The following is a 15,820-nucleotide window of genomic DNA, read 5'->3' as shown; positions in this document are numbered from 1 at the left end:
GGAGCGGTCCTTGAAAGCAGCCCTGTGGAGAAGGACCCGGGGGTCCTGATAGATGAAAAACTTAATATGAGCCAACAGTGTGCTCTTGCGACTCAGAAGGCAAATGGTATCCTGGGGTCCATCAAAAGAGGGGTGGCCAGCAGGGACAGGGAGGTGGTTGTCCCCCTCTACTCTGCTCTTGTGAGGCCCCATCTGGAATACTGTGTCCAAGTGTGGAGCCCGCAGTACAAAAAAGACAGGGAACTGTTGGAGAGGGTCCAGAGGAGGGCCACTAGGATGATCAGTGGACTGGAGTACCCCCCTTATGAGGACAGGCTGAGGGAGCTGGGCTTGTTCAGCCTGGAGAAAAGAAGGCTGCGGGGCGACCTCATTGCAGCCTTTCAATACCTAAAGGGAGCCTACAGAGGGGAGGGGAATCAACTCTTTGAAAGGGTTGATATGTGTAGGACATGGGGAAATGGTTTTAAGTTGAAGGAGGGGAGATTTAGGTTGGACATCAGGGGGAAATTCTTTACCCAGAGAGTGGTGAGGTACTGGAACAGGCTGCCCAGAGAGGTTGTGGATGCCCCGTCCTTGGAGGTGTTCAAGGCCAAGTTGGATGGGGCCCTGAGCAGCCTAGTTTAGCATTAAACGTGCAAGTTGGTGGCCCTGCATGTGGCAGAGGGGGGTTGGAGATTCATGATCGTTGAGGTCCTTTCCAACCCTGGCCATTCTGTGATTCTGTGATTCTTAGACTCATAGAGTGGCTTGGATTGAAAGGGATCTCAAAGACCACCCAGTTCCAACCCTCTGCCATGGGCAGGGCTGCCCCCAGCAGCTCAGCTGCTCAAGGCCCCATCCAACCTGACGTTGAGCATCTCCAGGGATGGGGCACAGAGCTTATTTGGGCAGTAGTGCCAACGCCTCACCACCCATTCAGTGAAATATTTTCCCATCATCTAATCTAAATCTTTTCTCTTTTAGTTAGAAACCATTCACCCCCTTGTTCTATCGTTATCTACTGTGTGATGTTTGGGAACTTGTGAATACTTGGGTGCTGTGGAACCAATTGAGGGCACAGCACCTTACTGAAAGAAAATGGTCTGGTTGAGTTCATAAAGACACATCAGTCTGTGTGTGAGAAATGTATGTGTTTGTACATGTATTTATGGGTGTATAGTGCACAGTATTGACAATTGCATTGACGCTGGATTGACACTTTTCTGAGGATCTGAAGCAATGTGTGAAGTGATTGTGGAATGGCTTTCATTAGGATAGAGGGAACAGTATGAAAATCTTCACAGTTGGAATGTTTTCCTCTGCTACGTTAAATTCAAAAATTGAAATTCATTGCTAAGTTCACCTGACGGAAGTAATTACTTTAGATTCTAACAGAAAGTATTGCAGCGGCTGCACAGATCGTTAACCCAGGCTTTGTCTTCCCGTTAGGGGGGGCTGCGCTAACGCCAGCGCGCAGCAGCACTGCCACCCTGTGGTTTTCTGCTGGAACGGATCCGTTTCATTTTGGTGGAGACGGTAAAATGAGACTCGCTTTTGAAAACGGGAATTCTGGATTTAGGCAACTGTTACCACAGTAATGTTTTTCCTGACGAAGAAATGAGCCCTTACTATGCCACAGTTTCAGCTGCTTTTTCAGCCTGAGTTTTCCCCATTTGAGCTGGGATGTGTTTAGGATTTCATCTCTAAATATATGCTTGGAAAATATGCAATTTTTGAAAGTAGTTGTGATCACAGTGTCATAGAATGCAAATGAGGTGATTAGGCACTGTCTGATTTTATGTGTAAGTTCCTCAGTTGTGCATATCATTTTATTTCAGACTTGTGCAGTTACAAAGCTGATTATCTTTAGCTGTGCCACTCGTGGTAAGCATGGTGCCAGCCAATTTCACCATTAACTTGTATTTGAGGTCTCCATCCCTGTTTGCAACTCTCTAGTCTCTGTGGCTGTGTGGGTGAGGTGTTAGTGATGTCCCACCTGCAGAAACAGTGCGTGCTCTAACTTCACAGATGCTGTACTGACATCTCACAGATAAGGCACTGAAGCCATTTCTGCCACTGTCTTACTATGTAATTTTAAATTTTTCTATGCTTTTGTTTCTCAGTCAATTGTTTGGAAAGCAGAGAGGAGATGAAAATGTAAGGAGGCTGTTTACTATGCTTGAAGGTTCTGTGATGTGGAATTGTGGGTTGCTTAGGACCATCAATATCAATATGAAGACACTGCACATATTTTTGTTTGGTAATTACAGCAATGGGAGTGAGCAGAATGCAATTTTATGACATTGTTATTCAAATGTAATTGCAGGCGTCAGTAGAAAAATAAAAATAAATACATAAATAAATAAATTCAACAACCTAAAGGAAATGTATGATTATTTGGATTTCTGTATTTTTGCAGGATCCATTTCCAGTCAGATAAAATCCAGCGCAAGGTAGACTGTGGGAAATTTGTAGGGTGGGATGAGAGAGCTGGAGGAGGCTCACAGTGAGGCTAGACTAGGATTGTTATGCAGCTGCTTAGAACTGTGAGCTCTATGCAGAAGACTATATTCAAGTATTTGTTTCTGAGGAGGAGATACCTAGGAGCAATCCATATTTTGCACGTTCCATAGAAATGACATTTTCTGGAATGACCGTGAGCTAAATGCATATGATATTACAAGTTAATTATGAGAAAGCTGCCAAGCTGACAGCCAGCAGGACTTGAGCTTAAACCTGTGGCAAGAGCCAGGGAAGGAATCCCTTGCTCCAGGACTTCATTTATCAGATGAAATTATAAACTGTGTTTTCTCACACTTCTCTGATGATGAGGTCCATGTACAGTATGATAACTCCTGCTAGTACTATACTATATTAAAGTGTTACCTCCCTGGCATAAGTGGCACTAAAACCAACTCCACAATACTCAAATGTTCCATCAAGTTTTATGATATATATGATTTTATATTTTTTTATTCATTTTATATTAAAAAAGTATACAGTATATGAGTGTATATAACAAGTAACATAGATACGCTACTTGATACAATAATATGAAAAAAAAAAAGATAGTGAAATAGTCTAAAATAAAAGTTGAATGATCAAGATGAGGTTTTTCTTTAGTAAACTTTAAAATGATTCAGTACATATCTGTAGTTTTGTCCTCTACAACTGGAAAATACTTGTAGACTATGCTTAGCAACCTTGATTGACAATAATAGAGAAACATGTTGAAAATTGTATAATTGGAAGAAGAGCACATTGTTGCCCAGATTGAGATCCTATGAATGCCTGTCAGGAACTTGAGCAAGTGTTCCTTCCTGCTCTTGTGTGAGTGAGAACTCTCCTCTGAGCTGTTACACAAAGCTGTTTCCTGCATTCAGTGTCTGTATTTCTAATGTTGGCTTATTGGGTTTTTCAGGAGTGATGATGAATTTTATTTGCAAGCGTGTGGCATCGTACAGCCCTCAGGCATCCGGCTCATAGAAGGTGCAAAAACTTCACCCAGATTGTGACTCAACCTAAAGCATTACTTTGGCCCTGCTGACTTGCATCCTGCCCCAGAGGAAGGATGTTAACACCTGTTAGTTGTTTCAAGCCTTTTGGCACATTTAAGCTGATGATTATCTCCATTTTAGATCTTTACATGAAGTGTTAGTGGAACTGCTTGGCATGGAAGAGCACATGAGAGTATATCATAGAATCACGAGTCATAGAATGCTCAGGCTGGAAAGGACCTTAAAGATCATCAGGTTCAACCACAACCTAACCATACTACCCTAACTCTAACAACCCTCCGCTAAATCATGTCCCTGAGCACCACATCCAAATAGTTTTTAGACACATTCAGAGCTAGTGTCTCAACCGCCTCCCTGGAGAGCCTATTCTGGTGCTCAACAACCCTTTCAGTAAAGAAGCTTCTCCTGATATGTCAAGCGTAGCCCCTGTGAACACACAGCTCAAGTGGAAAGGGTGCTGTAGAGCTTAGTAGAGTTGAAGAACAAATGAACAGGAGTTTTGTGTTATTTCCAAGTATTATATCTAATAAATTTGGATATAATTTTGTTTCAATCTCATACTTCATCCTTGAACTTGGCCTCTTTGTTCTGATAACCCCTAGCCTACCTCGCCTGTTACTACTAGGTACAAGACTCACATAGCAAGGAGAGTCCCCACTAAAAATTTCTAGCCCATTGGAGAAGATAGCAGGCTGATCTAGAAACCAAGTTAGAGGAGAACAGAGAATCAATGATCTTTCTAATTCTAGCTTCTAAGGGTACAATAGTATGGATCAATGAAACATGGTGAAGGTGTATGGTTTATTTTTAATAGTACTTCACTGTTAGCATGGTCCTTGGCCTGCTTTTGGTCTGGCTAGCTTTCTCCCAGAAGATGTTCAAGCATGTTTTGGGAATAGTGTGTGCCAGGAACTGTGCTCACTGTTTGTGAGAGTGAATAAAACTTCAGTGTGTGTATATGTGACACCTGCTTCACCCTTGGTTTTTTGGAGAATGGTCCGTGGCCTGTTTTACTTGCTGATCCAGATACTGTCTATACATGATAATAAAACCTGACAGTTCTTCCAATTCCTATATTTATGTCGATTTCAAAGAGCAAAGATATCCGGTGATTTCAGAGTGCCTAAAACTGTTCGTAATTTTTTGTGCCAAAAATGTTGCTTCTAAACCTATACCAAGCTTACATGCAACCTTCATCCAGCCTCTTATCTGCTTTCTTTTTTTCCCTCCCCCATCATTAGAATGATAGTAACCTCCTACAGAAAACCTTGGAGCAAACACTCCAAGGTAACTGCTGTCTTCTGCTTAGTTTCTACTCAGTTGTCTCAGAGGTGCCAGTGGCAAAAAGGCCTGTGTAAGAAGAAAACAGCATGTTATCAGTGAGGAAAAGCTATTCCCTTTCTGGTTACCGTCAAAAAGCATCACATGAAACAGGATGCTGAAGCAAGAAGCCATGCTGTCACTTGGACTGCGTGAACACATGATGATCTTTGCTTCGTCCCTGCTGAGGGAGGGATGTGCTGCCAGGAAGCCGCCCAGTGGGACAGCTTTCTGTGAGTGCAGCCCTGGGAACTCACTGCTGTGCCCGCTCCTCCTCCCGATGCAGGCTCTGCAGATGTTCCTTCCAGGGAAGGCAGCTGTGGTTCTCAGATTCTCCGCTTCCATCTTCCCGGTGGTCTGGCCCCACCTGGCTGTGGTGAAGCTGCTCATAGTTTCTGCCTTTCCCATCCCTTCTAAGGACCAAGCGGCAGCAGCCAGAGGAAGAGGGGCTGTCTGTGCTTTTTTCTTCCCTTTCTCCTGTCTCTTGGCTGTGCACAGAGGTTACTTCTGCAGCGAATCTGTGCTCTTCCCTTTTTCGCCCTCATGTTTCTTATCCTTTTTTCTGTTTTTTTCAAGTACGCATGTAAACAACCGAGAGAAAACTTGAGTGTGTAGATAATCCATATTTACAGTTGGATATGGTCTTAGAGTTTACATAGCAGCTGAGGATGTAAATAAGTGTTGTTTTTTTTCTCTTTGCTTAAAGAAAATGGCCTCTTAGACTGTACAGAAAGGAAGGGTTTGCATTGTTTTTTTTATTCTCCTGCTTTTTTTTAATGATCTTTGTTTTCCTTGCGGGAAGGTTTGGATCTTTCCACTCCCCGCATGAGGACTGTTCAGCTTGGTTCACACATGCGCATGGGCTTGGAAATCCATTTCGTCTGTTTACAAGTTTCAGTTTAAGGGCAAAACCCTGAGGCAAGAAAATGCGTCATTTCAGGACTGTCGTGACCCTAGGGTATGTCCACACCACAGTTGGAAAATGCGCTTACTGCATGCCTAGGCCTCAAAGTCATTTTATACAGCTAGTTCAGACACACCAGTGTCTAAAGTGATCTGAAGAAAAATCAGGTCCTTGCAGAGCTTGGCTGGTTGTGGAGTCTGCCGACAGCAAACCTCACCAGGGTAACAAATGGGTATATCCCATCATTTCTGGAGCATACATTTTAGATCAGAACTGTGACATCTTCTCAGTGTTACAGGAAGTCACCAAGCCATAGCACAGCAGCTGTTTTGTAGCACAGGGAACAAAAAAAGTAGGTGTTGCTGGTTGTGCCACTTCCCATCTCACAATCCCACCCATAGTGCACCCTGAGCCTCATAGCACAGAGCATCCCGTGGCCAAATCGTGAGTGCTCAGTTGCTCATACCCCATGGGTTTGATCAGGTAGCACAGCCTTGACAGGGCTGCAGTGTTCACCTGCAGTGAACAGGGATGATTTGGATCACTGGTTGTTGCGAGAGATTCTGTATGTGGACTTTTCTGTGAGTGTATATACGTGGAAATTACAGAGTGCTCTGCTGTTTGCTGATTTCAATTTCTCTGAAATCTCTTCTGAAAATCTGCCGCTATTGGGAGGCTGTGAGTGATGAACTACACTCAGATCCCCAGACAGAAATCAGAAATACCCTGTGTTTTTATCAACTCGTACTCTCTTCTTACACACCAGATGCATTTGAGTTTAGATCCATTAGCCTGCTTATTACTTGCTATTAATTAATGTCTTCTGCCTGTGTTTTACTACAAATAGCAATGAAAAACAATGACAATGGGGTTTCAGAAAAGGTTATCTTTTGAAAAAAAAAAAAAAAAGTCATTTACAGGGAAGCATATATTTCCAGACAGATACAGACATAAAATTACCAATACAACATTACACCCAGGATTAAAACCAGCTTTCCTATGGAATAAACCACACTGATTTTCTGTATCTTTGATTTCCAAGGTGCACTGAGATTTTTGACCTGCTTTCTCAGCAACACTTAAAGAAATTAGCTCAATGGTGTATGCTCTTTGTGCACCTTGGGGCACAGCTTTAACCATGACCTGACAACTGTATCAGTGCCCAGGACAGCAAGGCATTGTGCTGGGGCTGCAGAGGGGTTTCCTGCCATGCTGGAGTCTCCTACTGGCAGATTTCCATCACAAAGAGAATCAGATAAGCCTAACATTTATTTTCTGCAAGAGATAGAAAAATACTTGTTCTTAAAGACCTTGCGGAGTGTGAAAACAGGCAGTGCAGTATGAGCACCCAGCCCAGCAGCTCAAGCCCTGCAGGCAGCTGTGCAAATAAAGGGTTTTCTACTTCCTCGCTGAACTGAAAAATGGGTATGAAGAAGTTCCGTGGAACTGGTTTTCTTTCGGGGATTGAAAAAAAAAAAGAGGAAATAAATAAATAAAAGAATAATAATATTAAAAATTAAATGGGACTAAACTGTTTTTAGATGGCTCTTATCTTAAAAACACGGGTGCGCAAGGAGTGTTGTCCAATTGTCCGAAGACTTGCAGTGGGTGATGGCAGCGGCGCCTGGCTCTTCACCTACAGCTGCCGCTCTGCTGCGGATGCTCTGGTATCTGACAGGGGTTCATGTCAAAAGCTTTCTTTTACTTGCAGAATTTAAAGACTTTTTTTTCTCTTCTCTATTAGCTGACTGTTTTTACAAAAAATTATAGCAATTTGGTTATCTTTGAGACCTCTGTCAAATTCAGTTGCAATCAGGCAATGAGTTCAAACATTATTAGGAGGGAATGTATACAGACACTCTCGCAGCTGCGTGTACATCCATGTAGATAGAGAAAGATAAATCGAGTCGGCTTTGTTTCCACGTGGAAAAAGGGTATAAATAATTATATTTCAGTAAATATTAAAATACATCACTTTGTACAGAAAAGAAAGCAAACAAAATAATTTCTTTAAAGTCATTGACATTAATATTTATATCCATTCCTTCTCTTTCCTTAACACATTTGTGAGTTCCCTTCAAAACCATCAAGTGCTTCAATCAAACTAAATTTACTTTTTTTTTTTTTTCATTTGCAAATAATTTTTCTGTAAAATTGCACTTAATGCAGGGAGGATGCTCAACTCACCTAATGACTGGGGGCTGTTAATGCCATGCACTGGGCTGTGCCCTCGCTCACATTCTAAATCAGGCAGTGATCAGGGACTGCCACCCACATCCACATCTCTGAAAATCTTTTCTTTGTCTTCAAAGTGAACATAAAGCCATAAAAAGTTTTACTGTCTGAGTAAAGCCGCTATTTACCTTTCTGCATATTGCCGGTTGCATTTGTCTGTTGTTTGCTGCTTTTTCCCTTTTTCTTTGTTGCTGGACTGTTGTTCAGTGGCAAGGACTGAGGAAGACAGAGTGTACTTGAGGAATATTTTGGTCCCTAGAGTGCTACGTAAAGTGAGCAGTGACAAGAGAAATAACTGTGTCTACAGCTTCCTCTTTCTGCTCTACTTACATTGCAGCTTTTGGTACATGGTTACAGCTGTGTTCCTCACATTTCATGGAGCAATATTGCATGGAGCACTTCACTCTTTCTTCATGCTGCATTTTAGGTGGTCAATGAGCAGTGAGTGTGGCTAATGGTGGCAAGGATGCTGCCTGCAATTAGTAAGCATTGCAGCGTGGCAGAAAAGCGTGTATCAGAAAATTTAGAATGTAACTCTTAATGTTATGCATATCCCAGATCCCTCTCAGTTTCTGCTTTCTTGAATTTAAACAGCACCTTGCTATGAGCCAGAGCATGCATTAGTTAGTAGGAATTCAAGTCAAGATTTTGAGTGTTTTAATTCAAATATTAATTTTGATTCAGCGGTTAACTTTAGTGGTTCAAAGAGTGCTTGTGCGTTTGCTGCATTAGTCATTTGCTCTGCATTTAAGGTCAGAGGGCTCTGTTCTTTTTCCCGTTAAGAGAACAGAGGTTCCCTTGACTTTGCCAATGTCTGCGGCAGGGACCAACGTCTTCAGCTGTGCTTAGCAAAGCAGAGCTGCTTTTCCCAGAAGCAGGAGCTGTGGCTGCTCAAGGTGATCCCTTTGCTTTAAAGTACATCAAATCTGTGCACGTCTGCCTGTAACTACGTATCAGCTGGCGCAGCCCTGCTCTTGATGGTGAAATTGTGCACTGCTAGGCTGGGCGACAAGGTCTGCTTTTAATTGTGCAGGCTGGAGATAAAGCTGTGAATAAGTGAAATTAAACAGCCCGCCCTTCAAAACCATTAGGACTATCCTGCAGTCCTCAGCCCTTTCTGTAACAAGGTCCACAATGCATGCACAGTTCCCAGCTCCCAGCCCTAATTCAACATGGCCCACATGTGAACCCAGCCGATGGATGTGAATTGCCAGGAGGACTCTGCCTTGCTCAGTTGACCTAGGGGAGATGCAGGCCCCGTGGACAGGGAGCCCCAGATGTCCACTTGCCGCCCACCAGCACCCAGGTATCCAACAGAAACAGGGGACGATATCGAAAGAGCAAGTGAAGCGGAAATTTAAAGCCCCTCTGCTAATAATAACAGTATAAATAACTGAAGACATCTTGTAAACAGTGCGGTCATAACCCCGAAACATTAAACAGCTTGGTGGGATCTGGCGCATCAGCTGCCGACTGCCGTTGCCGGTGCAGGGAGAGCACCCTGCACTCCTGTTTATCTCAGCCCAATCTCCTGCAGGCGCCCTAAGCAACAGAAGGGAGATGTTTGCACTAAAATCCCTGGCACCCCAATCTGGACAAAAATCCTCAGCCCCACACTGATCTGTCTGTCAATAAGCCAGCTCGACACTCCCACGGCAGCCCCGCAGGAAGGCCCACGCCGGTTCCTCAGGAAGGTTAGAACCCGCGGCTTTGCGGTTATTCGACAAAAAAAGAGAGGCAAGGCAGCTTCTTTCTCTCGCTGCTCTCGCCGAGCTCACAGCTGCCCTCCTTGTGGGGTTCAGTGTGAAGATGCTGTACCAACTGTTCCCCCCACTCGTTCTCCCTGGCGTAGGGCTGGACCCCCTGCCCCACTGCAGGAAGCCAGGTGCGGTGCTCCCACTGCCTTGTGAGTTGGAAACGAAAAGTACACCGCTCCATGTTCAATGGAAAGGAAGGTTTATTCACAGAAATAGAGCAAAAACCTGCTTGAAGAAAATATATATATCTTTAGGGCAAATGAGTTCATAGAGATGACTGTCAAAGTCAGTCTTTTTTCTAGGCATCTACATATTCCACAGGTCTCAGACAAAAGATACACGTGTTGTAGGTTTTGTTTGATCTCTGCCTTTCCTCTAGTAGCTCTTGAACCAGCAAGGCTGTTGTTGCAGGACACTCGACTGCACACGCACTCAATAAAGTTAAATAGAGTCGGGCTGTCCCGGGGTGGAGTCTCTGCGTTCAGTCTCCGCGGTGCCGTGCCGACAGAGCGCTCTCCCGTCTCCCTGCCCGGGCCCGGGGCAGCAGCGGGGCAAAGCGGGGCCCTGCCCGCGCCCGTGCCCCCTCCCCGGCCGCACGGGGCCGGTGCTGGCGGGGCCGGGAGTTCAGGATGCCGTCGGGCCGCACAAGCGGTTTGTGTTCACCACTTCTTTCAGGTCACTCTCGGGTTTGCCGGCTACCATAAAAGGCCAGGTCTGTAGCCAGGAAAAGACACGGGTGGTAAGGGGGTTACATACATGAAAAGGCACATCGCGATGCTCATTGAGCCTCAGCGGCAACCCCGGCATCCACCGCCTTGACCGGGGCACGGCTTCAGCTAGGATCCTGTTTTCTTTCCTCGCCTCCCAGCCGCAGCCGGCTCTCTCCGGCAATCGCACTCACCTTGGGAGCAAGGCACACTGCTTGATTCACTTTGAGCCGAGCTGCTCTGGGCACTCTATGTGCTGTTGTCAGGTCGTGAGCAGCGTGGGGGCTGCTCGGAGTGCTGGGGTTTCCTACGAGAGCCGGGTCCCATGAGAGAGTCCCATGGGGTGACCCCGGCAGCTGAAGACCACTCCTGGTTTGCATCCCTTGCATATATATACAGCTAGAAACTAGATGTTTCTGCTGGGGAGACCCGGGGGGCTACTGGGGAGTGCTTTCTGGGGCAGCCACGCAGCCCTCCGAGGTGTCTGAACATTAATTTGTTTCTTCTGTGTGAGTTCACATGGGGGGGTGAGACATGTCCTGGACCCAGCAACTCTGAGCGATTGGGCACAAAGCCTCCAAAGCTCTATCTTTAAAAGACTGCGGCTTGAGTTTTGTTATGGCAGGAAACTTTATGATAAAGCAGACAGACTGCGTAAATCCTGGGTCTTTTCTCTGCCTGAGCCCTTCCTAAAACATACCATTCTCTATCCAAATTCTTATACCTTCCTATCTGAAGGTAGAAAGCTTGTCTCTCTCAGGCATTTCAGGCACAATGCTCCTGCCTTTCTGCTGCCACTTCTGGATGGGACAGCAGGGACTAGTGGAGGGGACTGGGATATTCAGCTCCTGAGATACAGGAAGGAAGGCAGCTGGGAGCCTGTCCCCGTGCTCCACTACTCCCTCGTACCCTGTGGCTCGTACCTCTGTGAGAAGGATGTGAAAGTTTCTCCGTGGACATGCCCCGTCCCAACTCCTCACCCCCCTCTCCCCATCCGCACACACAGGAGTGCCTGGCCCTGGCGGGCTGTGACTTACCAGGTTGACTGGGTGGATGTAGCCATTTTCATACTTGTCGTTGGCAAGGATTTGCCTCAGGTGTGCAATGTAGCTGGAGGCCAGCCTCAAGGTGTCCAGTTTGGAAAGCTTGGTGTCTGGGGGCACCCAGGGCAGGGTGGTCTTAAGCCTGGAGAAGGCTTTGCTAAGGACCCTCATCCTTGCCCTCTCCCTGGCGTTGGCAGCGTTTCTCTGGACCTGCTTTCCTTCCTGGCTCACACCATTTAAAGGGCTCTTCTTGGGGGGAGCCTTCTTCCTCTTTCCCGAGGCCCCTCTCCCTTTCTGAGGGGAGCCATTCTCGCCATTGGATCCCTCCTCGTTGCTCTCGTTGGACGCCCCGAACTCTTTGTTAGTATCCATTTTCAGGCCATCGCACTCCAGCATTTCCACCTCTTGCAGATCTTCCACATCACTGAGGGACCCAGTGGACATGGTCTGGAAGATGCCAAAGGGCTGGCGGGAAAGGGGGCGGAGGGGAGGAAGAGGAGCTCCCCAGACCTACGTGGTGGCAGTGGAGGAGAGAAGGGGCGCAGCACTTTCCTCCCCTTCTCTCCCCCCTCCAGCACTAAGATGTGATACAGGTCCAGAGAGGACCCCCACCGTCCCGCCCCCCAACCCTGCTCTGTCTGTGTTTGAGGGAAGGAGTGAGTGAGTGTGCGTGAGCGGGAGAGAGAGAAAGCTGAGGAATTTAGTGAGGACACTAGTAATTTATCTGGGGGATAGGAGAGGCGGATCCAGCCCAGGGGAGGGGCCCTGCCTGCTGAGCACACCACATCCCCAATCACAGACCTTTGCACAGGACAGGGAGTTAGGTATCCCAGCAAGCGCTTGCAGAGAGCTCAGGACTGGGATTGAAATCTTCGTAACTGGAGAAAAGCAACTTTCTCTCTCCCTCTTTCTCTCCTCCCTGTCTTTCTATCCTCCCCCTTCCTCCTCCTCTTTTCCTTCCCCACTTCCCTTTCCAGCCAGGGCTGCTCTCCTCCTCCCTGCCTCCTCCATGACCCATGCGGCTGGTGTCACAATTCTTGACGAAAGCCAAAATGGGTCATGAGCAGAGATCCACCAGCAAAAGCCTTCCAGGGAGCTTTGTGATGCGTGCCGTCTAAATGCTGTCCTGTAACCTAATCTGAGGGAGATTTGTGGATGATTATACTGGAGAGTGCATCCTGTCCAGCTACTAGTGTGTTCCAGGAAAGGAGCACTTGGACCTCACTATTGCAGCCTGAGCTCTGGAAGCAGAAGGAGCTGATTTTTTCCAGGCTTCCCACTGGACCTCCAGGGCATCCCAGTCCTCTTGCTTCACCCAAACTCCCCCAGTGTGCTGGGTGCTGGGGACCCTGTATCCCACAGAAACAGGCCGGGCACCACGCCACTGCTGGGGCCAGTGGGGCTGTGGGTGCTGGAGGAGAGGAGAAGGGAGCTTCTGGAGGGTAGCGATCACATCAAGCACCCAAAGCTTTGTGGCAGAGCAGGAGCTGGAGTTACAGTCTGTGTCATGTTGACAAAATTCTGCCTGTTGCTTGGTGCATACTCAAACATCAGGAAGTTTTGTCAGAGTAAACAGGCAAGACAAGGCCCCTGGCTATGGGGCTGCACAAACAAGAACGTCAGGACTTGCTCTGCAGCTGCTGGAGTTGAAGAGGAGTTTTACCAAAAGTGTGAATGAGCATATTTCTGTGTAGCTTGAATGAAGAGCTGCTCAGTGCATTCGTGATCAGTACATACATAGTCTGAAGAAAACGCTTTCTAAAGCATTTAGGCAAGGCCTAGCTCTTCTTCCTCACCATGATCAACTTGGTAAAATTTTCAGCTAGACTCATCTATGGAGCCTGAAGAGCCATCCCCAGTAACACCTTCCTTCTTCACACACCTCACAGCCCTCTCAACCTTCTCAGCAGCCAGGATATTTAATGCAGGAGCTGTGGCACTGAGCTCCTGCACATGGCTCTCTCTGGACACACATCCATCATGACTGATCTCCTGGCAGGGGAAAATCCAACTATTCAGCTGTCCATCTGAGGATTGGCATAGCTCCAGGCAAAAATGCACAACCCAAGATGTTGCTGTGGCACACAGCAGCTCCAGAGTTAATCCATGGTAACCAAAGCCGGAGGAAGGTCTTGTACTCACCCATGGGAGCACCATATCAGGATTTCCGCATACACTAAACAAAAAAATAACTAACCAAACAAAAATGGTGGAGGGCCAAATTAGCGCCTGCTAAGTCCTATAAACTCTCATCATATTAAAATTTCAGTGGGATGCGGGGTGCTCTCTTTGACAACTAGCAAGCAAGGCTTTCCTCTCCCTCTATCCATCTTGATTTGTTAGCTTGGTAATCTAGAAGGAAAAGAGCCAATCTAAACTTTAAACCATCTCTTCACTGTTTGGCTGGAAGATAGCACCTTCCCCCTCACAATGGGATAAGTACATTAAGATATCATATCTCCAACCTCCAGGCCCTTGGGAATTCACTAACCTCTAACGTCATGTTATGCTAACCGTGCCCTGTTTGTGTTTTCTCTGTGTATAAACCAAACAGATTGTCAGCATATCAGACCTGATTAATGAATTAGATTTTTTTTTTCTCCTTTCAGATACAAATTATTACTAATCACCAGTGTGGAGATTTATGAGCCTCCTTATTTTCTAGGCTTGATTGTTGTTTGTGCAGGTGGAGATTTAAATGGCTGCATCCACTGCAGAGATTTATAGTCCAAGTGACTGATGTAATAAATAAGCTAGAGGACTCCTATTGAAGCAAGGATGACAGAAAACCAAGTTGAAGTTTCTTGTGTCTCTAAGCATGAATGACCAGAACAGGAATGACTAGAGAGCACAAAACCCCATCCAAGTTTCAACATCAGAAACTCCCAGAAGAACAAAAGAAAATAAAAAAGCATATATTCATGTAATACCTGTCACTTGTTCTTAACTTCATTTTAGTAATTTTTGATTTTGTTGTAAAAACCAGGAGGAATTGTGTCTTCTTAAAAGTGCCTTTAGTGTTCTGCTGCATGTGCATTCAGTGTACAACACATGCATACCTGTCTTTTACAGGCCTTTATAGGTGCTGCACATCTGTAGCTTTTACTGACTTAGGTACATTTTGAATCATTACAGCTGGTAAAATTGATCTGATACAGACAATCCACTGTTGCAAAGACAGAATGCTTTTTTTCATTTGTTTGGTGGAGATTGTAATCTGTGTGTGGTACACACTTGTGCTTGTTCATACAGTGTATTGTACTTGATTCCTTTCCATATGCAGGCTATTATAGTCTTTCAACAACGTGAACATTCTCCCTTTTTCTCCCTCAAAGCCAGCTATGTGCAGATCTCAAAAACAGAACTATATCCTCTCATCTCCTGTTAACTCTTCTTTCCTTACTTATCACATAAGCTGAACCTGTCCTTTTTCAACCTTCTCGTTCCTTGTTTCCCTCCTGGCCAAGCCAGGACTTGTAGCCCTAATCTGGCTCATGTTTCAATCCCTTTCCCCTCACTTTATGTTTTGTCCAGTCCTTTGAAGTTTGGCCCCAGTTTGGGATAGTGACCAATTGAATCTTGAGCAAAGGATAAAGATGGAATATCTACTGCCACCCTAGGGATGGTGTGGACTCTTCTCTAGCTCTGTGACAGAGAACACTTACCTGCCACTGGGTTAAGAGCTGGCTGGGAAAGATTGGTGGAGTTCAGGTCTTTTTGGCCCTTTCAACTTCTTCAGTAATTTTTTTAAGAAAGAAGTTGAAATAGTGGGAAACATGAGTACAAATATGTGAATTTGCCTTTTAAATGTCTGTCATCTCTGTGTTTCTCAGAAAAGCATGTATCTCTTACTTCTAATTAAGATCCACAAAGCCATAAGGCCATTTAGGACTGGACTTGTTGAGAGCAGAGAAGTGGGATGCTTGGTCTGAAGAGTGTCATGTGGGGGACATATTACATGCAGGCTTTTGCTGGTTGGTTAGGGTACAGATTTCCCCTGGAAATAAAGCGCTGCTTTTTATGCCTCTAACCTTCCCTCTCTTGAGCTGGAATAACACAGTAATTTGAGAACAGCTTTGGAACTTGAGGCCAAGATTTCTCGAAGTGTCTAGTGATTTTGCATGGCATTGCTTTTTTTTTTTTTTTTTAATTATTCTTTTTTTCTAGTGTTCTGTGCCGTTTGTCTAGGCACCATAACTTCATTACACAATGAACATTTGCTCAGGGAAAAGCTTAGATCATCCAAAGCTGAGGAAAACAGAATCAGTAGCTGGTGTTGGAGATCTTGACCCTGGCAAAATACAGGTATTTTCTTATATTTGGAGAACAACCAAGGAGGTCACTCAGAGGTAGCCAG

The 15,820-nt window shown here is 45.6% G+C and overlaps 1 protein-coding gene across 1 annotated transcript; it reads right to left on the bottom strand.

The window, feature by feature from the left end:
- Window positions 1–9,895: 9,895 nt before the first annotated feature.
- TCF21 (transcription factor 21) lies at window positions 9,896–12,146 on the bottom strand. The gene is made up of 2 exons (XM_052685160.1): window positions 11,458–12,146; window positions 9,896–10,427 (listed from the first exon to the last, which is right to left on the bottom strand). Exons 1-2 carry the CDS (start codon window positions 11,905–11,907, stop codon window positions 10,338–10,340), a joined length of 540 nt encoding a protein of 179 aa, XP_052541120.1. The 5' UTR covers window positions 11,908–12,146; the 3' UTR covers window positions 9,896–10,337.
- Between the last annotated feature and the right edge of the window lie 3,674 nt (window positions 12,147–15,820).

This window comes from Tympanuchus pallidicinctus, unplaced genomic scaffold (assembly GCF_026119805.1).
Source record: "Tympanuchus pallidicinctus isolate F22 unplaced genomic scaffold, pur_lepc_1.0 scaffold1, whole genome shotgun sequence".
Taxonomy (NCBI): Eukaryota; Metazoa; Chordata; class Aves; order Galliformes; family Phasianidae; genus Tympanuchus; species Tympanuchus pallidicinctus.
This window is presented reverse-complemented; position numbering and strand designations above follow the sequence as displayed.

Coding starts and splice junctions, on each gene's coding strand:
- TCF21 (XM_052685160.1), bottom strand. CDS start 11,907: ATGTCCACTGGGTCCCTCAGTGATGTGGAAGATCTGCAAGAGGTGGAA. Junction 10,428..11,457: donor ACATCCACCCAGTCAACCTG/GTAAGTCACAGC, acceptor TCCTGGCTACAG/ACCTGGCCTTTTATGGTAGC.